This window comes from Notamacropus eugenii, chromosome 4 (assembly GCF_028372415.1).
Source record: "Notamacropus eugenii isolate mMacEug1 chromosome 4, mMacEug1.pri_v2, whole genome shotgun sequence".
Classification (NCBI taxonomy): Eukaryota; Metazoa; Chordata; class Mammalia; order Diprotodontia; family Macropodidae; genus Notamacropus; species Notamacropus eugenii.
Genome location: NC_092875.1, coordinates 472,103,301 through 472,127,990, shown reverse-complemented (window position 1 = coordinate 472,127,990; position 24,690 = coordinate 472,103,301). Strand labels below are relative to the sequence as shown.

Here is a 24,690-nt window from a genome sequence, read left to right as displayed (position 1 = left end):
TTACAAAACGGCTGGCAAAGCAGATCTTCCCCACCCGTACCAGCTCTCTTTCACCCCGCTGGGGGCGGATTTTTGAAGGCTGTACAAGCACTGGGTCGGGTTTACCCCAGGCTTTCCGGGAGCACTCAGAGTCCTGCGATCCGGTCACCGCAGCGCCAGGGGGAGCCGGCCGGGGCCCGTCCGCACCGAGCATGCGCAGGAGCCCGCACTCCGGCTGCAGCGGCCGCGGCGAGTCCCAAAGCGCCTGCGCGGACGTCGCGGGCCCTGAACTAGTTTTGTTCCGGGAGCCTCCTGCGGGCGAGGGAGCAGCCGGGGTCTCCGGGGCCGGACGCGAGAGCGGAGCGGAGAGAGCGCCAGGCAGAGTCCCGGACCCACGGGGAGCGAGGGCGAGCGAGCGAGCGAGCGCACCCAGGCCGCGGCCATGTCCGGCAGCAGCCTGTCCTACAACGAGCAGCTGGCGGGCGGCGAGGCGCCCGAGCTGGGCCAGGAGGCCACCCCCGCCACGTCCCCCTCGGGGGCCTTCGGCCTCTTCAGCAGCGACTTGAAAAAGTGAGAGCGCGGGGAGGGCTGGGGCGAGCGGAGGAGACCGAGGCTCCGGGGCGGCGCGCCCCCTCCCCGGGGGGTCCGGTCCTGGCCCCGACGGGGCGGACGGTGGCGGGGTGGTGGCGACGAGGAGGAGGGTCTGTCCGCCGCTGGGAGGGCTGCTGGGGACGGTTACGGAGGGTTGGGAGGTGGGGAGGGGGCGTGCAGACGCAACTGTTGTGCAGATGAGGAAACTGAGGCCCCGAGGTGTTGTCCGAGGGGCACGTGGACGTTCCCGTCGGTCAGTCCACCAGCGTTACTTGTGCTTCCCAAACTCTATCATCTCGTTTATCTAAGAATTCCAGCGCCCATTCCCTAGGCGAGTCATTTAGTGCCAGCCTTCCTCCCCTCCCCCCTTTCCTTTTATGGCTACACTGAGGCCCAGAGACGGCGGCTGATTGGCTCAAAGTCACAAAGTAGCAGCTCCCTGAACTTGGCTCCAGGTCAGTTTCCTCCAGCGTGCCGCGAGGGCTTGGACTAGATGTCCTCTTGACTTAGCTCACTTCGGGCTCCAGAGACTTCTACGGGCCTCTGATTCTGACTCAAAATCCACAACTCTTGACGCTTACCCAAGTTGTTTCAGTTTCAAGGGTTTTAGGGGGTTGTATGTATGAAAGTTGTTTTCCAAGGTGTAAGGTTTTTCGTTGCTTCCATTTACAAACACACCACAAAGGAACTTGTCTTAGGAAAATATAATGAGTATGTCAAGTTTTTATCTATTTCTAATTATAGTTTTTTTTTTCAATTTTAAAACTTATGTGGTTGGACTTGGAAAAATAAGTGGAAAGGAAGTATTTTCAGATTCCATTCAGTTCACAATTGCCTAAGTCAAGAGACCTGGGTTTTAGAACTAGCTGTGTGAAGTTAGCCAAAGCCTCTTCTTAGCTTTGCTGGGCTTTAGTTTCCTTATAAGTAAAATGAAATGGTTCCCCCAAGGGTCCTTTTACCTCTTAAACTTTTGACTTAGCTCATGGAGAGGTGGGTTTTTTGTTTTTTTTTGGTTAAAAGGATTGAAATGACATTTTAAGATAACTTTAAATTTTAATAATTTGCATTTGTAGTGCTTTAAGGTTTATGAAACAACTTGTCTTCTAACACTGAGGGAGTGAAAATATTATTTCCATTTTACAGATGAGAAAAGGCTCGGGGGAGGGAGGTTCATAGGATCATCGATTTATAGTTGAAAGAGACCTTAGAAATCAGTGAATCCAACTCCTTCCTTCTATAGATGAGGAAATTTTGGCGTAAGAAGTGGTCAAGTGCCAGTGAACAGGCACTGAGCTAGTGTCTCAGATAGATAGGATTTGAACTTAGGTCTTCCTGGCTTTAAAACCTGTGTCATAAACCCCATACCATGCTACCTTGTGATTTTCATATGGTTGGTCAACTAGCAAGTATCAAAAGTGAGATTTGACTCTAGGTCTCCTGAGTCTAGATCTGGCATTTTTTTCTGTTCTATCTGTGGAAACTATCTTTTTTTTTTTGTGTAATTATTTTTAGTTTTCAACATTCGCTTTTACAAGATTTTGAGCTCTAAATTTTTCTCCCCTCTCTCCACCCCCTTCCCCAAGACAGCATGCAATCTGATATAAGCTATACATGTATGATCATATTAAACATATTTTGTGGAACATAACTTGCAGTTCTTTTGCATAACTTTTAACTCAATTCTTTCTCAAGCATAGAAGACATCACGGACATATTTGACTGATGTCAATAAGCATTTTATTAAGAACTTATTGTGTTCCAGGCATTGTACTAAGTACTGAGGATATGGAGAAAGGCAGGTCCTAGTGAAGTTAACATAAGAACCTGTAGCAAAGCCTTCTGAACTTTGGGTGGATCCTTTGTAAAGGATTTATGGAAATAAGGACAAAAATCAGATTAGATGAGAAGTTCAGACCTTGTGATCTGTGTGTACTATTGGAAGAATAACCATGTCAGCTACTGGGATCTGTTGAGATTTCATATTCATGGAAATGTTAAAACGGTCCTATAATACCTAACACAGTATTAGGCATATATTAAGACCTTAATAAATACTTGTTGAATAGAATTAATGGGTTGTAATTGTGGTGGAGAAGTTGATCATCTTTTGCAAATGGCAAAAACAGTTTTGGAGCTGAAGTTTTCTTTAAAAAAAAAAACTTGAATTTAAAAAAATTAATAAATAATGAAAAAACATTTCCACATACAAAGTAGAGTAGAAAAAGGCTTATAGATGAAAATTCTCATCCATTATATCCAGCTTGCTTTTTAAAGACAGTCTATTATAAATTCATCTTGCTTCTTGTAAAGCTGTCTTGCTTGTCTCTTTCCTTCTGAACTTTATTCTGTTCTCTTCTGAGTATTTAAAAAAATGCTTCAGTGACACTTCTATTTTTGTAATGTAATCCCTAACTCTCCTTCCCCTCCAAAAAAAAAAAAGAAAGACACCCCTAGTCCTTGTAATGGGCTTAAGCAAAGCAGATTCGTACATTTGAGCTGTCCCAGAAGGTTGTGGCTGAATCTTGAGTCCATCACTCCACTGTTAGGAGGTGAGTAGCTTGCCTCCTTTCCTCCTTAGTCCTCTGGAGTTAAGACTGGTCAGGAAATTGACCAAGTTTTTGAGTGTTTCAAGATCAGTTTTTTCTTTGTACTATTGTCATTGCTTCATAAATTGTTCACTTAACTCTGTATCATTTCATACAAGTCTTCCCAGGTTTCTCTGAATACATAATTTATTTCATTGCTTGTGGCAAAATAATTCAGTGAGGTTCCGTTTTGTGCTTGTGATAAATAATGCTATGAAGTGGTCATATTATTTCAGTTCTCCCTGGCTGATTACGTGGGACTGGAAGCAGCTCTCAGTACTTTATTTAATTAAATAATTTGAATAGCATGAATTCGAATACATGCAACCACTTCGTAGGATTCATTGTTCTAAGTAATGAAGATCTAGCTGTATCTCATTTTATTTATAGACTATAATTTGTTCGACCACCCCCAATTAATGGACAAGTAGTTTTCTTCTAAGGAAATAGAGGATACTTAGTATATTTTATAATTGTATTCAAGCATTAAACAGGTTATGCTTTAGTTCCCTATTGAAACACTTTTAAAAGTGATTTAAAAGGAGATTTCTTTTTCTTTGTTCTCCTCATGCCCATGGCGAAAAAATATGTTTGAATAATATCCTTTTTAAGAATTTAGTTCAAATATTAAGTGTCAAAAATGGTGAGACTTCTTAAGAGTCAACCCAATATGTCAACTCTTTAATAAACTTTGTTTTACTTTGCCTGAAAAAAAAAATTCAGTTGAGTCTCTTAATTTGGGATTCATGAACTTTAAAAAATGTTTTTGATAATTATTTCAGTATGATTGGTTTCCTTTATAATCTTAGACATTTTATTAATTTAAAAACATAATGATTTCACTAAAATGCCAAAAGGGGTCCATGACACAAAAAAAAGGTTAAGAAACCCTGATTTAGTTGTTTTTCGTGAGTTTGTAGTAGCATCGCCAAATGCCTGAGAGTGATTTGAGGTAAATGTTGTTTTTCTTCCATTGTGCTGGGTAGGGTCAGTCTGCTTTGGGAAGTGCCTGGCTAGGGTGACCTGGTTGCAGTTTTGAAGGCACTGTATAAGGCAGATTTTAAGTGCTTTATGGAAACAAGGATCTTAGAAACTAGAGAGAGAATAGAGATAATCTAGAATTAGGAGAGGGTCTGAACCAGCCCTCTCATTTTCCAGATGATGACCCCAGAGTCTTTGAGAGGGTGTCATTTCCCATTTTCAGAGGCAGCTTTTTTTTTTTTAAGGTTGTGTTAAAGTTGTTTCCTCATTGTCATTCTTACATCAGATTTACTGTGATTTTTTCTTTAACCAGTGGAGGAGTGACTTCTAGATAGCTGATTGTGAAATGACTTTATGCCTATGACAGATTATCTGTTAAGGTACAGTCTGTGCTTCAGTGGATCCATGAGTTCATCTATTTGGGTATTGCTGTTGTCAGTCCTCACCTTTGTGAGGCCTTTTCTATGTCTTTTCTTTTTTTTTTGTTATTTTCTCAATTACATGTAAACAAAACATTTTAACATTTGTTTTAAAAAAATTTTTGAGTTTCAAGTTTTTTCCTTCCCTTTGCCCCTTTATCCCTCCTTCAAAAGGCACGTGCACTCACATTAGCCATATTGCAAAAGAAAGCACAGACTAAAAAACCAAGTAGGTAAAAAAGTCTGCTTTAATATGCATTCAGACCCCTTTTAATTCTTTCTCTGGAGGTTGATAGCATTTTTCATCATAAGTCTTTTGGAATTGTCTTAGATCATTTTATTGCTGAGAATGACTAAGTCATTCATAGTTAATCATTGTCCAACATTGTTTTTACTAAGTATGGTATTCTCTTGGCTCTGCTCATTTCACTTTGTGTCAGTTCATGAGTCTTCCCAGGATTCTTTGAAAGCATCCTGCTCATCATTTCTTAGTGTTTAGCACCATAGTGTTCCATCACAGTCATATACCACAGCTTGTTCAGCCCAACTGATGGGTATCTCCTCAGTTTCCAATCTTCTTTCACTGCTAAAAAGGCTGCCATAACTATTTTGGTACATGTGGGTCCATTTCCTTTTTCTTTGATGTCTTTGGGGTATAGGCCTAATAGTGGTATTACTGGGTCAAAGGCTAGGCATGATTTTATAGCCATTTGGGCATAATTCCAAATTGTTCTCCAGAATGGTTGGTTCATTTCACAACACCATCAATGTTACATTAGTATCCCTGTTTTCCCACAACCCCTCCAACATTTGTCATTTTCCTTTTCTGTCATATTAGGAACCTAATAATTGTGTGGTGGTACCCTTGAGTTGTTTTATTTTACATTACTGTAATCAGTAATGATGTAGAGCATTTTTTTATATGTCTATAGATAGCTTTGATAACTTTGTCTGAAAACTTCCTTTTCAATATCTTTGACCATTTATCAGTTGAGGAATGACTTATTCCTCATGTAAACTGATGAAATCTATATATTTGAGAAATGAGGCTTTTATCAGAGAAACTTGCTATAAGAATGTTTTCCCCAGTTTCCTACTTTCCTTGTAAACTTGACTGCATTGGCTTTGTTTGTGCAAAACCCTTTTTATTTGATATAGTCAAAATGATCAATTTTATATCCTGTAATGTTCTCTATCTCCATCTTTTCCCCTTATTTGTAGATCTAACAGGTAAAATATTCCATGCTCTCCTAGTTTGCTTATGATACCACCCTTTATGTCTAAATCATGTACCCATTTTGACTTCATCTTGGCATACAGTATCTAGTTTCTGCTAAACTCCTTTCCAGATTTCAGATAGTGATTTCTTGTTCCAAAATCTTGGATCTTTGGGTTTGTCAGAAGTGGATTACGAATTACTGCGGTCATTTACTACTGTGTATATTGTACCTAATTGATTTCACTGCCTGGTACTCTTTTTGTTGGCCAGTGCCAGATTGTGTTGATGATTACTGCTTTGTAATACGGTTTGAGCCGCCTGCCTTCGTATTTTATTGATTCTCTCGATATTCTTGACCTTTTGTTCTTCCAGATGAATTTTGTTATTATTTTTCCAGCTTTGCAAAATATTTATTTTGGTGATTTGATTGGTATGGCATTGAATAAGTAAATTAATTTAGGTAGAGTTGTCATTATATTAGCTCAAGTGGATAACGAATATTTCTCCAGTTATTTAGATCTGACTTTATTTGCGTGTAAAGTGTTTTATAATTGTGTTCATGTAATTCCTGGATTTGTTTTGTCAGGTAGACACCCAAGTATTTTATATTGTCTGCTGATATTTTAAATGGAATTTCTCTTTTTATTTTTTTCTACTGGACTTTTGGGGTAATATGTTGAAATGACAATTTATGTGGATTTATTGTGTATCCTGCAACTTTGATGAAATTATTACTTCAACTAATTTTTAGTTGATTCTCTACAGTTCTTTAAGTATATCATTATATCCTTTCATAAATTTTCCATAGAGGATTTTCTTTCTCTTCCCCCCCCCCCCTTCTTTCTCTCTCTCTATTTTGATTTGTTGTTTTTGGAGGTAATGGAGGTTAAGTGACTTGGCCAGAGTCACACAGCTATTAAGTGTTAAGGCTGTATTTGAACTCAGGTCCTCTTGACTTCAGGGCCACCCAACTGCCCCCCTCCCTTTTTTTTTTGCCTCCTCTCCCTTATTTTTTGTCTCCCCTCCTGTCTTGCTCCATATACTTAAAATCTTTCTCTAGGTCTTTTATCATTCCATGAGTCTTCCTGTAACCCTTGGGCCATCTAGTATTCACTATCCCTTGTTCTCCTTATAACACCAGCTTATTTTTTTCTAATTGTATATTTCTTGGATAATATATTTTATGCTACTAACTGCACACAAATCATCTTTGGGAATATACTGGAGCTTGCTTATGCTCAACATGTATCTCTCCATTGCTTTTTGGGTCCCTTGCAATTAATATTCTTAGACTGTGTTGTTCTATGATACCCACTCATATAACATCTCTTGACTAAAATTAGTGTTGAAAAGATGGGACTTGGAGTTGGGTGTCTGTATCATGTACTTTTCTTTCCATTCCATTTTGGGTCCATTTTCAACATGCACTTCTCTTTCTTTCTCTCTCTCTAGCTTATCTATCCATCTCTGTAATGATATACTGTAGATATACTATAACTTATCTGTCTCTCTACTGATACACTCCCTGATTACTTCTTAAAGAGGCCCATTCACTGAATGGGCGTTACCTCACTCCAGTGAGTAACTGAATAGGCCACGGTCTCTCATTGCATCCTGGGCCATCTCCAATCATCCTGATGAATTTCTGGTCACTGGGTCCATATGGCTCAGGAGGGAAAAATGAGACTGGTGACCTGCACAGCCCTCCCTCACCCCTCCCTCAAAACAAAGTCCAGTGCAAGTCATGTCATCATTTCTCTGATGTCATGGTCTTCTTCGAAAACGAAGGATCAACATGGATACTCACTTTATTGGCTGCACTTGTAACTGCATGCCATTTTTTAGATCAATGGTGTCAAAATGTAGTAGAAATAAGGCCATTAAACTATGCATAAGGGTCCCTGCTGGCTGTGTATTGACTTAGAAAACTACATATTAACCTTATTTCCTTTCCATTGTATTTTTATTTATTGGATCCTGTTGTAGACTACCTCTGGTCCAGATAATAGGCATTTGTCCATTTGTAAACTCTTGTGGATTGTTAGATCTCTTGTTAACTTGTGGTTGGCCCTGGTAGTGTTTAGGGCTTTATGCAATTGACAAAATTGCCACACCAGAAAAAGGAGGTGTGGGGCATGTGTATAGATGCATATGGGACTCTGGTTACAGATATCTGATTAGTTCTCTTTTTGTGGAAATAATATACTCTTCTTTCTCTCTTTTCCTCCTTGTTTGATATTTTCCTTTCATTTTAGTACCTTAAGGCTTTCATGGTTATTACCTTCAGTATTGCTTCTGTTTACAATTGGTCTGATTCACATCCTCTTCTTGATTTCATTTTTGCAAAATGTCATTTCTGTTCTTATCCATGGATTGGAAACTGATGGTGGGAGAGTCCAAAAGTGGTGGTTCCACTATCATCAGTAAAAAAAAAAAATTTAAAGAAATGCTGGTAGACATGCCCAGTTTTTAACCTCATGTTTTTCTAGTTTGATCTATAAATACTGTTGATATATTCTGGTTTAGTTGTTTCATACCAAATTTTATTCACTTTTTTTCCACCTAGATTATTCTTGTCTGTGAGGCAATACTGTTAAAATCTTCCACAATCCAGCTCTATAACATTTTGCAAAAATGTTTATATACTAAGCTGGCACTGTCTTTAGCAACCATTTCTGCTCTCTTGGTCAGCCAGTGCTGGATAAGGTGATTTCAGGCTTTTGGTTTTCTTGTGTGACAAATGCTTTATGTTGGTTAAACTTCTATAGGAAATGTTGATAATTTTAGTTATTGTAATTTTGTTATAGTTATTATATTAGTTATTATCTGTGTCCCATTTTTCACTTTCATTAGTTTGTTTAAATATGTCAGATTGGAATTCTGATCGTTGTACAGAAACATCTTCTAGTTACATGTGGACTTATCTTAGACCAACCTTCTTATTTCACAAGTGGGGACACTGAACCTTCTGAAGCAATTTTCCCCCAGGTTATTCAGGTAGCAAGTGGCCGAGCCAGATTTTGATTCCAGATTCTGTGACTCCAAATACAGGGTGCACTTCATTGTACCATGCTGCCTCTCCAGTTTTGAAGACAAAATTATTTTTATTTTAAATGCTGTGCTTCCAGTATCTAATATTATAAATACTTAAGAGAGATTTCAGAAAGAATACTGTACGTGTCTAGTGCTAAAAATTGCACACACAAGTTGAAATTGATCATATCTTGGAAGAAAAAGATAATTACTAATAGGAGAATAATTTGCAGATCTCTATTCAGATCAAAGCAAAGGTCAAAATCTGCTCTAAACGAAAGGATAGCATAGTGACAAGATTGAAAATATGAGCAGTTTCTGTGTCTGTTTTATGCTGTTGACAATATCTCATACATAGAAAGAGAATGCAGAATATAATTTTGACATAGATGGAAGAAATGGAAAAAAATACATCTGTCTTAAATAACAGTAGCAAAAATGTTTTTGTTGCTCTTTGTGCCCTCAGCACTTAGCACGGTACCTGGCTTATAATAAACCTTTCATGTATTTGCTCATTGACCAATTGTCTTGCAGGATAATATTAAATGTAGTTAAATTTGGCTTTTCAGCATTTAAAAATTACAGTTAGCCTTTGTGTCTTACTACTTTTGAGTAGAAAAGTAGTTATGTCTTAAATTTTGCTGTCTTGGGGTATATCAAAATGATGTGATAACTGTGATCATAGCATGATAAGAGTAGCTATTTGTGACTGCCACTTAATAGATGTGTGGCATTGATATATTTATTTAAAATACTGTTTTTCCTTATGTGGGATGTAAAGTTTAAACTAGTTGGTCTCTAAGGGCTCTTGTAGCTTTAACATACTATTTGAGTAGGTAAGACAGGGCTGTGTTCACATTTGAAAAAACTAGTCTAGAGGGCACCCCAGTAACTTAATTCATCTGGATTTTGGGAGACTGAGGAAACCCTTAACATAGTATTTCCATTGTGGTGGTTTCTTAGCTAGCCCATTGTGCCCTTGGGAACAAGAGTGCAATGTTGCTGGGGCTGAGAGCCTAAGCAACATATCCTTTAATCTTTTTATTTTTTAATTCCCTCTTGATTACCAGGTAATCAAGTGTGGATTTGGCACCTCAGAAACTTTCTCTGTGTGAGATGATAGGGCAGATGTTCCCTTTTTTTGCAAATAGGCAGAGTTTCTGCAGAGCTAGAGTTGATTTATACACTTAAGTTGTTCTCTTGGTTGTTGCCTGTTTTCTGTTCTCCAATTACATGTAAAAACAATTTTTAACATTTAAAAAAATTTTGATTCCATATTTTCCCCCTTTTTCACTTCCCTCCCCCCTCATTGAGATTAGCAATTTGATATAGATCATACAGTTCAGTCCTGCAAATTCCTGCATTAGTTGTGGATTGCAAAAGAAGACACAGACCAAAAAACCCAAGAATAATTAAGTAAAAAAAAATATGTTTCAATCAGCATTCAGACTTCATCAGTTCTTTCTCTGGAGGTGGGTACCATTTTTCATCACAAATCCTTTGGAATGGTCTTAGATTGTTATATTGCTGAGAACAGCTGATCATTGCTACAATGTTGCTGTTACTGTGGGCAGTGTTCTCTTGGCTCTGTTCATTTCACTTTGCATCGGTTCATGGAAGCCTTCCCAGGTTTTTCTGAAATCATAGTGCTCATTTTTTCTTAGTATCAGTACAGTCGTATTCCAGCACAGTCATATATCACAACTTGGCTTTCTATTTCTTTTTGCATCTCTAATTTAATTACTGTGCAATCATATAGTTAGCAGGTGCTTAGTTGGTTGGTTGTCCTTCATTCCCGGAGGACCAAAATGACATCACCATGATAAAGTGAAGTTTCAGTGGGTACAACTGTGGTGATCAGACTAACATGAGCTCAGAATGCTCTACCACAGATTGGGCACAGATAGTCCGTGTGAACATTTGGGGTGGTTACTCCAAATTTGCACATCCTATGTTTCCTTTGTGCTGTCTCAGTTCTGCTTTGCTCAAGGAGCACAGCACCGTTTCTGATGTGGGCATGCCATGCTGAACGGTCCTGTGCCTGTGTCTCCAATGTCCCACAATTAAATCCAAAGTTCTTGAGAGAGACCTTGAGAGTGTCCTTGTATTGCTTCTTCTGGCAACGGCCTGCCCTGTGTGACTTCTCTATAAAATAACCTTTTTGGCAAGTGTACATTTTGCATTTGAACAATGTGGCCAGCCCATTGGAATTGTGCTCTGTGAAGCATAGTTTAAATGCTTGAGAGTTTAGTTCGAGCAAGGACCTCAGTGTCTCAGAATCTGCCCAAGACAGTTCAAATGAAAGTGATTCAGTTTCCTGGCATGGCGCTGGTAGAATGTCCATGTTTTGCAGGGATACAACAAATGAGGTCAATATAACAGCTGTGTAGACCTTCAGTTTGGTAGTCGGTCTAATACCTCTTCTCTCCCAAACTTTTCTTCGGAGCCTCCCAGACACTGAGCTAGCTCTGACAATGCGTGCATCAACCTCATTGTCAATGTGTACATCCCTGGAAAGTACACTACCAAGGTAAGTGAACTTATCCAGAGCATTCAAAACTTCTCCATTTGTTGTAACCGATGGTTCCACATATGGATGGTGTGGTGGTGGCTGATGGAGCACCTGTGTTTTCTTGGTGTTAATTATTAGGCCAAAATGAGCACAGGCAGCAGAGAATTGATCCATACTCTGTTGCATCTCAGCTTCAGAGGCTGCATTGAGTGCACAATCATCTGCAAACAGAACATCATGCACCAATACTCCCTCCACTTTGGCCTTGGCTTGTAGACTTTTCAAATTGAAGAACTTACCATCAGTACAGTAGTTGACCTTGATGCTGTGTTCATCCTCATTGAAAGCATTTGACAACATGACAACAAACATCATGCTCAAAAACATGGGAGCTAGCACACAGCCCTGTTTCACTCCATCGGTGACTGAGAAGGCATGAGAGCATTGTCCATTATCCAGAACCTGGGCAAACATGCCATCATGAAATTGATGTATAATATTGATGAACTTCTCCATGCAACCAAATTTTGACATAATTTTCCCATAAGCCCTCACAACTAACAGTGTCAAAGGCCTTGATAGGTGCTCAGTAATCATTTTTTGAGTGAGTGAATCTCAGTATCCAACATGGAACTTTCTCCTCTTTCTAAATTTCTTTAACTTTCTGTGTTTTATCACTTATAACTTATGCTTCCTTGGCGTGTAACTTCATAAAGAATGTATAAATAACTCAGTCCATAAATATACTATGAATATTTTTAAAAAATTATGAAGTAGGAAGCTTGAGGTCTTTTAACATTTTTAATTCCTATCCTTTCACATTGTTGACAGACACACTGGCATGACTGTTGACTTGAAGGGGACAATGTATATGCCTAATACAGCTACTGGATTTCTGTAGTCACTTCAGTTACTATTATGGTTAGGATTAGCGGAATCTAGGGTAGAATCCTTTCCCCAGTACAAAATCATAGTTGGAATTCTATAAATTATATCCTTTTATGTGATAGATTTTGAACAAGTAGTTGATATCAACCAAAATTTTTATAAATTCTTGCCAATAGTTTCCACAGTTTTTTTGACAACTCTTTTGGTTTGAAGCTCTTGATTTCTAAGACATTTGGCAAACATATTCTTAACAGCTTTTGTTAGATGTACTCCATCTCTGGCCAAGTATCTTTTGTATTTTTAAGCTGTGGTCTCTTAAGTCCAAATTTCTTGTTCAGATACCACCTTCTTAGCCAGTAGTTTAGTTCCCAAATCAGTCAGTATTCTTCACCATCAGTGGGTAATAGTGAAGGAAACACAATATGTGCCCCTTTAGTTTTTGTAAACTTTGACAAGATTTTTTTAGGTTCCCATGGGCAATATCATTTCTGCCTATGCTGATACTCCAGAAGTGTGAAGTAGTCACATCCATTTTTGAATAGTCTTGTAAAGTGCTCTATTATGTCTTGAATACATGTACTGAGAATGCAATAGACTTTATTCTTGGTGTATAGTTAAGAAATCAAGCTAAAGTGGAGTTGAGGAGGGGGACTTGTTTCCATCCCACCCTTTTGTATATATTAACGATAATAACAATTTGCATTGTACTTTTTTTCCACTAAAAACTGATGCTTCGTCATGGTGTGGTGACCCTAGACTTTGCTGGAGTACGCAAGCTCTGACTGTTTTGAACAGCCTTAATGTACAGGCCTGTTAAGAGGCTACAGGTCTGTTGAAAGAGGCTCATCACTAATCTGTCAACATTTTTTTGACCACAGAAACTGGAAAATCAAGTCAAAGAGGAGTTGCTTTTTTTGTTGATGAAGAGAGCACTTGTTGACAAAACCACATATTCTTGAATTATTAAAGTATACGTACAGCATTTACAAAGTGCTTTTCTTATAGCAGTCCTTCAGGTAGGCAATGCAGTGTTATCATTTTTCTCTTACAGCTAAGAAACAGAGGCGAAGATAGATTAAGGGGCATATTTATGGTCATAGAGCTAGTAAGTGTTGGAGCCAAAATTGACACTCAGCTCTCCTGAGTCTAAATCTGTTATTACTGTTTAAATCAGTCTCTTTGCTTTAAGATTTTGTTTAATATTTTATTGATGCCTTTTGCTTTTATAACAATCATTTTCAAAATGCAAGAAAGAAAAACAATTACTCATATCTGTGATCACATCTATTAGACTTTACAGTGTTTTGTACCCTAAGAAAAAGAACACTCATTTCCTCCTTTCTTTTCCAGTGCTAAAACTGATTATTACAATTGCATGCTGTTAGGTTTTGTTTTAGTGTTCTTTTTTTGTGCACAAAATTATAGTCCCTTCAAATCTGGTATTATTTCCAATCTATAATGAATGGTATGTGAGCAATGAACTTAGAGAAAAAGGAGCTTCATATACTTTATGCAAATTGGATTCTCATTTTAAGCTGGGGAAAGTTCTTTCTGTTCATGTAATAATTGGACATTTTCAGTGAACCTAATTTGTTCTTCATAAGTCAATAATAAAGAAAACGGCAGTCCCTGATCCTCTGAGGTGAACTGAAGCAAAGCAGTATTTATTGGAACTTGAGCTGCCATTTTCTGATCTGCTTTTTCTTGTGCATAAAAGGCCGCTTTGTTAAAGGCCACTTGCCCAAGGTCAGGATGGCTAGTTTAATAGGAAAATATCAATTTTAAGTACAGTAGAGTTACATTAGAGGATTTACTTCATGTCAGATTGTGTCCTTGAAAACATAGATGTGCTTATCTTCCTTCTGTAGCCCAGTCTTTTAGATAAATATTAATTCTCCCTTCACACCCAAAGTAAAAGGTTATGACATTCAATTAACAATCATTTATTAAGCATCTACTATGTGGGAGACACTATGGTAAGTGATGGGGATAAAAAAATCAAGTCAATAAACATTTATTACATGCTTACTATGTGACAGATATGGTGCTAAACTGTAGGAGTACTAAGAAAGGCAGAGGACAATTCCTTTTGGTGAGAAGCTTGTAATCCAGTGGAGGAAGACAACATATAGAAAGAAGCCAGAAGTGGGAAGGGAAGGTATCTGGTACTGAGATATGATGAAGTCCAGAGGAGAGAAGCCAGATGGGAAAGGATGAGCTGGCTGCCCTCCCTAAATGGAGCTTCTGGAGGAGTTCTCCACTCTCCATCTTCTCCAGTCAAAACAGAAGTAGTCCTTGCTTTCGAGAAACTTTCATTCTCTGGTGGGAGATAGTATGCGTACATATATAAACAGGTACAAAATAAATACAAGGAAATTTTGAGGGGAAGGTTTGGTGGTACTTTAATTAGCTCTCAAGAAAGCAAGGAATTCTAAAAGGTAGAGTTAAGGGAATGAATTGTAGGTGTGAAGATTAGAGATGAAGTGTCATGTGAAGTGCCACAGGCAGATCAGTCCTACACTTCAGAGTGTAGGAAAGGGAATCATTGGAAAGACTGGAAAGGTAGGTGGGGGCTAGTTGTAATAGGGAGCCACTGGAATTTATTGAGCAAGGAAGTGACATTTTCAGACTTGTGGATAATCACTTTTACATATGGGTGGAGGATGGAATGGAGAGGAGAGAGCTCTAGAGTTTAGCACAGTGCCTGGCACATAGTAGGCACTTAAACGTTCATTGGTTGATCAAGGTAGGGAGACCAATTACGACTTGTCGATGTGAAAAGATACGGGCCTTAAATAGATTGGTGGGCTACGTGCAAATGTAGAAATAAGGGGATGGATGCAAGAGATGTCGTAGAAGTCGAATTAATGAGAATTGGCCACTTGAATATGTTGGGTGAGGGAGAGGAAGAATCAGTGGTGGCTTGAAGAGTGCAAACCTGTGTGCCTGTGACAGAAATAGGAAATTTTATAATAGTTGTGGAATTGAGGGGGATGGAATAATGAGCTCTGTTTTGGATATATTGAGCTTTAGATGTCCACATTCAGTTAAAATTCTTCATCAATCGCTTGTGAGATATGTAAGAGCTGAAAATCAAAAGAGAGACAAAGCCTGAATATATAGATCTAGGAATCATCTGTGTAGAGGTGATAATTGAGATTGTGGAATCTAATGAACTTCCCATCTGAGAGGCTGTGGACAGAAAGAGGATCCAGGGCAAGTGAAAGAGAACAGTGTCAAAGCTGGTTTGAAGCTTAACATCCAAAAAACTAAGAACTTGGCACAACTGGGTCCCTTCATTTCCTGGCAAATAGAGAGTGAAGAAATGGAAGCAGTGTCAGATTTTATATTCTCGGGTTCAAAGTTGAGTGCAGATGGCAACTGCAGCCATGAAATTAAAAGATGTTTGCTCCTTGGAAGGAAAGCTATGGCAAATCTGGACAGCATACGAAAATGCAGAGATGTCACCTTGTTGACAGAGCTCCACAGGATCAAAGCTATGGTTTTTTCCAGTAGCAGCGTATGGCTGTGAGAGTTGGACTATAAGGAGAGCTGAGAGCCACAGAATTGATACTTTCAAATTGTGTGCTAGAAAAGACTTAAGAGTCCCTTGGACAGCAAAGAAATCAAATCAGTACTTAAAGAAATTAATTCAGATTATTCACTGGAAGGTCTAATACTGAAGCTTAAATACTTTGGCTGTATAACAAGAAGACAGGACTCGTTGGAAAAGACCCTAATATTGGGAAAGATTGAAGACAAAAGGAAAAGGGGATGGCAGAGGATTAGTTGGATGGATAGTGTTGTGTAATCAGTGAATGTGAGCTTGGATAGACTTTGGTAGATAGTGGAAGATAGAAAGGTCTGGCTTGCTTTGCACAGTCCATGGAGTCACAGAGAGTCAGACGTGACTTAGCAGCAGCGACCCAGGACAAAGCCCACAGGTAAGGGAATGAGATGTGGGTGGTCTCACAAAGGATACTGAACAGAAATGATCATCGGGTAGGTGGGAGAGGGAAATGAGAGAGAATGAGGTCATGAAAGTGAATATTTATTAGGTAAAAAGTATTTGTGGACTTTAAAATTTTGGTATCTGTCATTAACTGATAATTTTTGTTAGCATAAATAAGTTACAAAATACTTTCTCACTGTAATAAGCATATTCTTATAGATATCAGATCCATTAAAATTCTGTGAGAGAAAGACTGGGAAACAAACTTCTGGCCTCCTTGTTAGACTTCAAAATATGAGATACTGTATTAAAAAATATGTAGATGTTTAGATCAACATTACCGAAATTGAACATTAGAAACAAAAAAGAAGACAGATGGTTGAGTGAAATACTCTTTTTACTGCATGAGAAGTCATAAACCCTCACAGAATGACAAGTGTATTATATTAAAATAATTTGGCAGTATCACACTTGTGAATACAAATGAACTGTTAAGAAAAACAAATTGCCTGCAATTCAAAATCAAAATTTAATGCTGAGAGCTCAGTGAAGAATAATCAAGAAGGAAATTATTTTCTTGCATTTTGTATAACATTTATTTAGTATACTATCATTATGAATAACGCTTCAGTAATTCAGGGCTCGGTAATTTTGTCAGTGTGAGGAGCACTACCACTGTTGCTACTCTGTAACTTAGCAGGTTTTCAAGAGTTTTTGTATTAGAAAAAGTGATTATTAGACCCATAATTAAAGCCTTTTCCGTTTGGTCGGATCTGTCCTGCTGGCATAACTTGAAATAGCCTAAGCTCGCTTCCACAAGAGGCATGAGAAATTGTAGTGAGTTGGTAATGAAGGTTAAACGAGCTAACATGGAAAGCGCTGTGCAAGACTTAAGTCACTATATAAGAGTGCTGTTATCATTATTTTTATTTGTATGTGAGTGAAAAGCTGTCCAGCATACTGTTATTTTCGTGCTATAGCCTGAAAGAGTTCATGTGCTTTGGGAAGTCAACAATTTGTATTTCTCTGATTGTCTTATTTTACAGATCGTAGTTCAGACTGTGATCTCTCCCATATCTCTCTTTCCCACATAATGTCTCCCTTTTTTATAGGATCTTTCCCTGGGGTCTCCATTCTTAGGTATCCTGTAGTTCATGAAGGAGGCATTGTACTGTTGAATGAACTTGGTCTCAGAAGTTGGAGACTGGGATTGAACTAGACTATTTCACTGATCTTCTTCTCATTGTGGGACCACCAACTTAGATCTCTGGACCTTTGTTTTTCCAACTTGACTTTTGTGTCAGATGCATCTTGGGGACCTAGATTCCTTTTTCTATGGGGTTAGCTGGTGGCGCCAATCAATGAATAGCCATTTTTAAAATTTAAACTTTTTTGTTGATATATTTTGTTTTTGCTTGACCTTTATTTACAAATATGTCAATCTTTTCCCCTTACCCGGGGGATCTGAGAATATAAACGAAGAGGAAAAAAAGGAAAGCAGTTCAGCAAAACTAACCAAATGATTTAACTAAATTTGACCGTATATGTAAATTTCTGGACTTAGCTTCCTTATTGGAAATCATGCCCTCTTCCCCTGTTCTGGAGCAGGCTTAGCACTGCTGAACATTCCTCCATCCATGGTTTTCTATCCACATCATTGGAGCTGGGCAGATTCACAAATTTCCATCTGCTGAAGTGAGAGGAAATTTGGATGATTTTCTGTTGAGGGGAGACTCGAGAGGCAACACTAAGAGTTATCCTAGCCACAGCCATATGGTTTATGGGACCCAGAGCAGGAGTCTGAATGGTATATTACAGGGCACAGATAGGGACAGTGAAACAGTAATACATCCTTCTAAATTTTAGAAAAAAAGTTTTATTATTGCTCTAAAAATAAAATAAATGAAGAGAGAGTCTGAAGAATTCAGAAAAAGATGGGAAGCTTGTGTAAAACTGATGCAGAGTGACAGTAGGTAAAACCAGAAGAACAGTATCTATAATGGCTACAAGAGTATAAATGAAAGAACAATTAACTGAAGCTGAATATGGTGTCATTATAATGGCCTGCCTTGTCCTAGGGAGGAAATATATCACCCTCCTTTTTTTTGGAAAGGTAGAAGATCGGGTATGGACCAGAGAGGGCTGACGTGGTTAGTTTTGCATGTCTTTTTTTTTCCCGTTTAAGGAAAGGCTCATTTGTGAACCCTGGGGAAGTAAGGGGGTGTTTTTTGAAATGACATGTAAAAACAGAAGGCATCAATGAAAGTGAAAGAAAATGTTTTGTTGATGCTTTTAAACAAATGACTTTTCCCAGTGACAAGTTCCCCCAGCCTATTAAGACCCTCCCTTGCAACAGAGAATTGTAGATAAGCAACTTAAAGCAATGCCCTGACCTTACTTTTTGAGAAGAGGAGGACAGTGTATTTCACCGTCAGTCTGGAGTCTGATCAGAATCCTGAAATATCTGAATATTGTTTCTGTTTACATTGTTGTATTAATTCTTCTCGTTTCTGCCTTGTCTTGCTTTGCATCAGTTCACTTAACTCTTCTCAAATTTATCTGAGTTTTCTGTCTTTACTTTTCCTTAGGAAATAGTAGTATTCCATTATATTAATATACAACAGTTGGTTTAGTCAGTGCCCAGGCATTGGTCACCCACTTTATTTCCAGGAAAAATATTTCTATTATTGTGTGCCTCTACTTCTCTACTGTGTACATATGGAATTTTTGCCTCCATCTTTGACTTCCTTGGGGGATTATGATATGTTCAGAGTAGTTTACTGGATCAAAGAGGATGTCCCATTACTGACTTTTATACAGTTATCCCTTATATATTGTGGGGGTCAGGGGTGTGGCACCCTTGCTGTCTTGAAAATCTGTGTAAAATTGTTTGGTCTTCTACCAGAGGAGGTGTCAATTTTTTCTTTTTCTTTTATGGGGATGTTTACAATACCTTATTGTAAAATTTGGATTGATATTATGTACTACTATACATATATTTTATGCATTTCTGAGTTTATAAACTTTTTCTGTGTCATCTGTTGGCCTTTGGGTGTTGCCTGTGGCTTCTGCAAAACTCTCCCCAAATTCCCATTTAATTTTTTGTGCCAACCCACAATATATTGAAACCATGATGGGGAAAGTCACGATATGGAAGGGGTACTGTAGTATAATTCTAAATTATTTTTCACTGGTTTGACAGATTACCTGCTGTCTTCCCATAGCCTTCCCAGCATTTGGGATCTTTGTCTTTGCCCAGTCTGATGGTTGTAAGGTTAAAGCTCAGAGTTGTGTTATGCATGAAAAGAGTAGAATTGAAATAAGATGACAGGTTCTAATGGCCATTGTCATTTACTAGTTTTGTGACCTTCAGCAGAGCTCAGTTTCCCAATCTTTAAAATGGAAGTGATGCACATCTTAACTTAGAGGGTTGCTGTGAGGGAAGTGCTTTGGAAATAATAGAATTATTTAACTGCAGCTTATTTTTCTGACTACAGTTTGATAACAGCAGTGTTGATTAAGCTTTTACCATGTTCCTTGTGCTAGTTGTTACGGATATAAAGATTAAAAAGGTTAAAAAAAAACCCAGTCTATACCCTCAGGGAGTTTCTATTTGCTGTTGGGGGATGTAATGTTCTCAAGTAAGTAGAGAGTATGGAGGAAGAGAACAAAATGGTGGAGAATGAGCAAAACACTTAACCTTTGAAGGAAATTTGGATTGGAGCTTGGAAGGATAGGGAAAATTTCCAACAACTGTTGTGGATAAATACTAAAGGAAATCAGTACAAGATGAATGGAAGTTTTGCTAGATACCAGGGAGGTTCCTGTTAAAATTGACTTGAATGTATAGATAGTAGTGTCAGAGTTGGGGGAGAGGAGACAATGTCCTTGAAACACTTCTAGCACAGAGCTCTGCGAGAGGAGTAAAAATGAAAAATAAATCAAGTTTGAGTTCAGTTAGATATTTATTAAGTCCATGAGGTGCAAGGCTCTATATGCATCAATTAAGTATCATATGTATCAATTAAGTATCAGGTCCTAGGTATACAAAGACATAATGAAAAGTATAGGTCCCCTAAGGGGGACCCTGGGTCTTCTCTTCTCCCTCTGTACTGTTTTACTAGATGGTCTCATCATCTCCCAAGGTTTCAGTTGTTATCATGCTGATGATTGTTAGATGTTCTTGTCCAGTCCTGATTTTTCTTTGGACTTTCAGTCTTATATCTCTAACTGCTTATTAGACATTTCGAACTAGGTGTCCTGAAGACATCTTAAACTCAGTATGTCTAAAATTGAACTTGGTATTCTTTTATGCAGCATCCAGGATGTATCTCTCCAGTATAAATAAGCATTTTCACTGACTGCCTCCATGGCTGGAAGGTTTTCCCTCCTCACCTCTTCCTTCTACCTTTCCTGACTTCTTTCAAATCTCAGCTCAACATGCCCCAAATTGAACTCGTTATCTTTTCTCCCTAGATGCTCCCCACTTCCAACATTCCCTGTTACTGTTGAGGGGCCATCATCTTCCCAGTCACCCAGACTAGTAATCTTTTTGTCATGATGCGTCACTATCTTTCACAACCCATATCCAGTCTGTTGCTAAGGCCTGTTGATTTTTCCTTTGTGACATCTTTTGTATATACTCTTTTCTCTCTTCTGATGCCAGCACCACTCTGGTGTAGTCCCATATTGTTTCGAGCCTGTTGGTTGATTTCCCTACCATAACCCTCTCCCTACTTTAATCCATCCTTCATCTCAACTCTCTGAGTGGTTTTCTAAAGTGTAGGCTTGACCATATCATTCTCCTGCTCAGTAAACTCCAGTGGCTCCCTGTTTCTTCTAGGATCAAATATGAAAGGCTCTGATATGCAATGCCCTTCATAAGGTGGCCCCTTCCTTATATTTCTAGTCATCTTATACCTTATACACTCACGTGTACTTTGGGATTCAGCATCACTGGCCTTCTTGATGTTACTTAACACAGTAACACTTGATTGTGGTATTTTTACTGCCTGCCTCCCATGACTGGAATTTTTTGTCTTCTCATTTCTGCCTTCTGTGCTTCAGGTCCCAGCTAAAATCTCGCCCTTCTACAGGAAGCCCTTCCTGTCCGCTTAGTTCCAACGTCTGCTGTTATTTCCAACTTGTTCTTTTTGTAGCTTCTTTACACGTAGCTCTTTACATGTTTATCTCCTCCATTAGATCATGACCTCCTTGAGAGCAGGGACTTTCTTTTATTTCTCTTTGTATTTCTAGTGTTTAGGACTGTGCCTGCCAGATGAATACATGTTTATTGATTGACTAAAGACCTGTCTTCTGAAAGAAACATTTTCCAATCCTCTTTAATCTTATCACCTTCCCTTCTAGACAACGCCGAGTTGATCGTGTATGTGTTTGTTTGGATGTTCTCTTCCCCATTAGATTGTGGACTCCTTGAGAGCAGAGACTGCTTTTTGCCATTCTTTGTATCTCTGGAGATTAGCATCATACCTGGCACATAGTAGGTGCTTAATAAATTGTAATTGACTGACTCCTCTTATTCGAGGAGGAGACATGAATGAAATAGCATTTATTAAGTGTTTATAGTTAGTATTGTGTCATTAATGTCATATTCCATTAGACTGTGAGGTCTTTGAAAACGGGGACTGGTTTTTTTTGTTTGTTTTCTTTCATTTCTTTATATCCGCAGTACTTGGCTTAGGATAGTGCTAAGGCAGGCATTTATTAAGTGCTTGTTGAGTTGACTCTTTACTATGTGTTAAGCCTGTATAAATGCCAGAGAGATCAGTAGAGAAAAGGTTTCATCTCATACCCAGCAAACTCACAGAGATGACAAAAGATGGAAATAGTCAATTTGGAAGAGTTGTAAAAAGACAGACATGCTAATGAATTATTGATGGAGCTGTGAATTGATGTAGCCGTTCAGGAAAGTAGTTTGGAATTGTGTAAATAAAGTGACTAAAATGTCCAGACTCTTTCTTTTAATGTTTATTTATTTATTTTTAGTTTTCAACATTCATTTCCACAAAATTTTGAGTCCCAAATTTTCTCCCCATCTCTCCCCTTCCCCCACCCCTTAATGTCTTGTATTCTGATTACCCCTTCCCTTATAATGCCCTTCCTTCTGTCACACCCTTCCCTTCCCTTATCCCCATCTTCTTTCTTTTCTTGTAGGGCAAGTTAGATTTCTATACCTGCATTTCTTGTTTCCCAGTTGTATGCAAAAACAGTTTTCAACATTGATTCCTAAAACTTTGAATTCCAACTTCTCTTCCTTCCTGCCCCCATCCATCCCCACTGAGAAGGCAAGCAGTTCAATATAGGTGATATATGTGTTGTATTGCAAAAGATTTCCATAAAAGTCATGTTGTAGAAGACTAACTATATTTCCCTCCATCCCATTCTGCCCCTCCATTTATTCTATTCTTTCTTTTGACTTTGTCCCTCCCCAAAAGTGTTTACTTCTAATTACTCACTCCTCCCATTTACCTTCCCTTCTATCATCCCCCCCACCCCACTTGTCCTCTTCTCCCCGACTTTCCTGTAGTGTAAGATAGATTTTCATACCAAATGGAGTGAGCATGTTATTCCTTCCTTAAGCCAAATGTGATGAGAGTAAGCTTCACTTTTTCCCCTCTCACCTCCTCCCGTTTCTCCTCCATTGAAAAGTCTTTTACTTGCCTCTTTTATGAGAGATAATTTGTACCATTCCATTTCTCCCATTCTCCTCCCAATATATTCCTCTCTCACTCCTTAATTTTATTTTTTTAGATATCATCCCTTCTTATTCAACTCACCCTGTGCTCTGCGTGCATGCGCGCGCGCGCGTGCGTGTGTGTGTGTGTGTGTGTGTGTGTGTGTGTGTGTGTGTGTATAATCCCTCCAACTACCCAAATACTGAGAAAAGTCTCAGGAGTTACAAATATTAACTTTCCATGTAGGAATGTAAATAATTCAACTTTAGAAAGTGCTTTATGATTTCTCTTTCCTTTTTATACTTTACCTTTTCATAGTTCTCTTGGTTCTTGTGTTTGAAAGTCATATTTTCTCTTCAGTTCTCGTCTTTTCATCAAGAATGCTTGAAAGTCCTCTATTTCATTGAATGACCATTTATTCCCCTGAAGTATTATACTCAGTTTTTCTGGGTAGGAGATTCTTGGTTTTAATCCTAGTTCCTTTGACTTCTGGAATATCCTATTTCAAGCCCTTTGATCCCTTAATGTAGAAGCTGCTTGATCTTGTGTTATCCTGATTGTATTTCCACAATACTTGAATTGTTTCTTTCTAGCTGCTTGCAATATTTTCTCCTTGACCATGGAACTCTGGAATTTGGCTACAATATTCCTAGGAGTTTTCCTTTGGGGGTCTCTTTCAGGAGGTGATCAGGGGATTCTTTTAATATTTATTTTGCCCTCTGGTTTTAGAATGTCAGGGCAGTTTTCCTTGATAATTTCAAGAAAGATGATGACTAGGCTCCTTTTTTGGTCATGGCCTTCAGGTAGTCCCATAATTTTTAAATTGTCTCTCCTGGATCTCTTTTCCAGGTCAGTTGTTTTTCCATTGAGATATTTCACATTGTCTTCTATTTTTTCATTCTTTTGGTTTTCTTTTGTGATTCCTGTTTTCTCATGAAATCATTAGCTTCTATCTGCTCCATTCTAATTTTTAAAGAACTATTTTCTTCAGTGAGCTTTTGAACCTCCTTTTCCATTTGGCTGATTCTGCTTTTTAAAACATCCTTCTCATTGGCCTTTTGGACCTCTTTTGCCGTTTGAGTTTTAGTCTATTGTTAAAGGTGTTATTTTCTTCAGCATTTTTTGATAAGCTGTTGACTTATTTTTCATGATTTTCTTGCATCTCTCTCATTTCTCTTCTCAATTTTTCCTCCACTTCTTGTACTTGATTTTCAAAATCCTTTTTGTGTTCTTCCATGGCCTGAGACCATTGCATATTTATTTTTGAGGTTTTGGATGCTGAAGCTTTGACTTCTTCTGGTGGTATGCTTTGTTCTTCCTCATCGAAAAGGATGGAAGAAAATACCTGTTCACCAAGAAATTAACCTTCTATAGTCTTATTTTTTCCCCCTTTTTTGGTAATTTTCCCAGCCAGTTACTTGACTTGAGTCCTTTGTCAAGAGCAGGGCATACTCTGGAGACCTGTAAGTTCTCAGTTTCTCCACGGTGGCCCAATCAAGGGAGAGGAGCTTACTCCTCTCCTGGCCTGAACTCTGGTCTGGGAGCTACCAAAAAGTTTCCTGCCTCAAATTTGGGAATAGAATTTCCTCTTCACAACCGTCTCCATCTCCACCAAGCCAGTGCTCTACCTCACCCCAGGGCTGGGCTCGGGGCTGAGATTCAGGTCAGTGGATCAATTCCCCCAGGGGCTTTAGATGGAGGGCTCCAAAAATGGACGCTGTGCTGCAGTGGCTCCTGTTGGCATTCGCATTCCCTTCTCCTGGGTAAAGGAGTTTTCTCACTGACCTTTGAAGTTGTCTTTGGTGTTTGTGGGTTGAGCAATCTGGGAACTGCTGC

At 38.7% G+C, this 24,690-nt stretch overlaps 1 protein-coding gene across 2 annotated transcripts in view; it reads left to right on the top strand.

The window, feature by feature from the left end:
• Positions 1 to 218: 218 nt before the first annotated feature.
• Positions 219 to 24,690, top strand: part of AP3B1 (adaptor related protein complex 3 subunit beta 1) — a 330,578-nt gene continuing 306,106 nt past the window's right edge. For both annotated transcript variants that reach the window (XM_072606405.1, XM_072606403.1), the window contains exon 1: positions 219 to 549. In XM_072606405.1, coding sequence (XP_072462506.1) covers positions 422 to 549 — 128 coding nt within the window. In that variant the 5' untranslated portion in view covers positions 219 to 421. The remainder of the gene's footprint in view (positions 550 to 24,690) is intronic.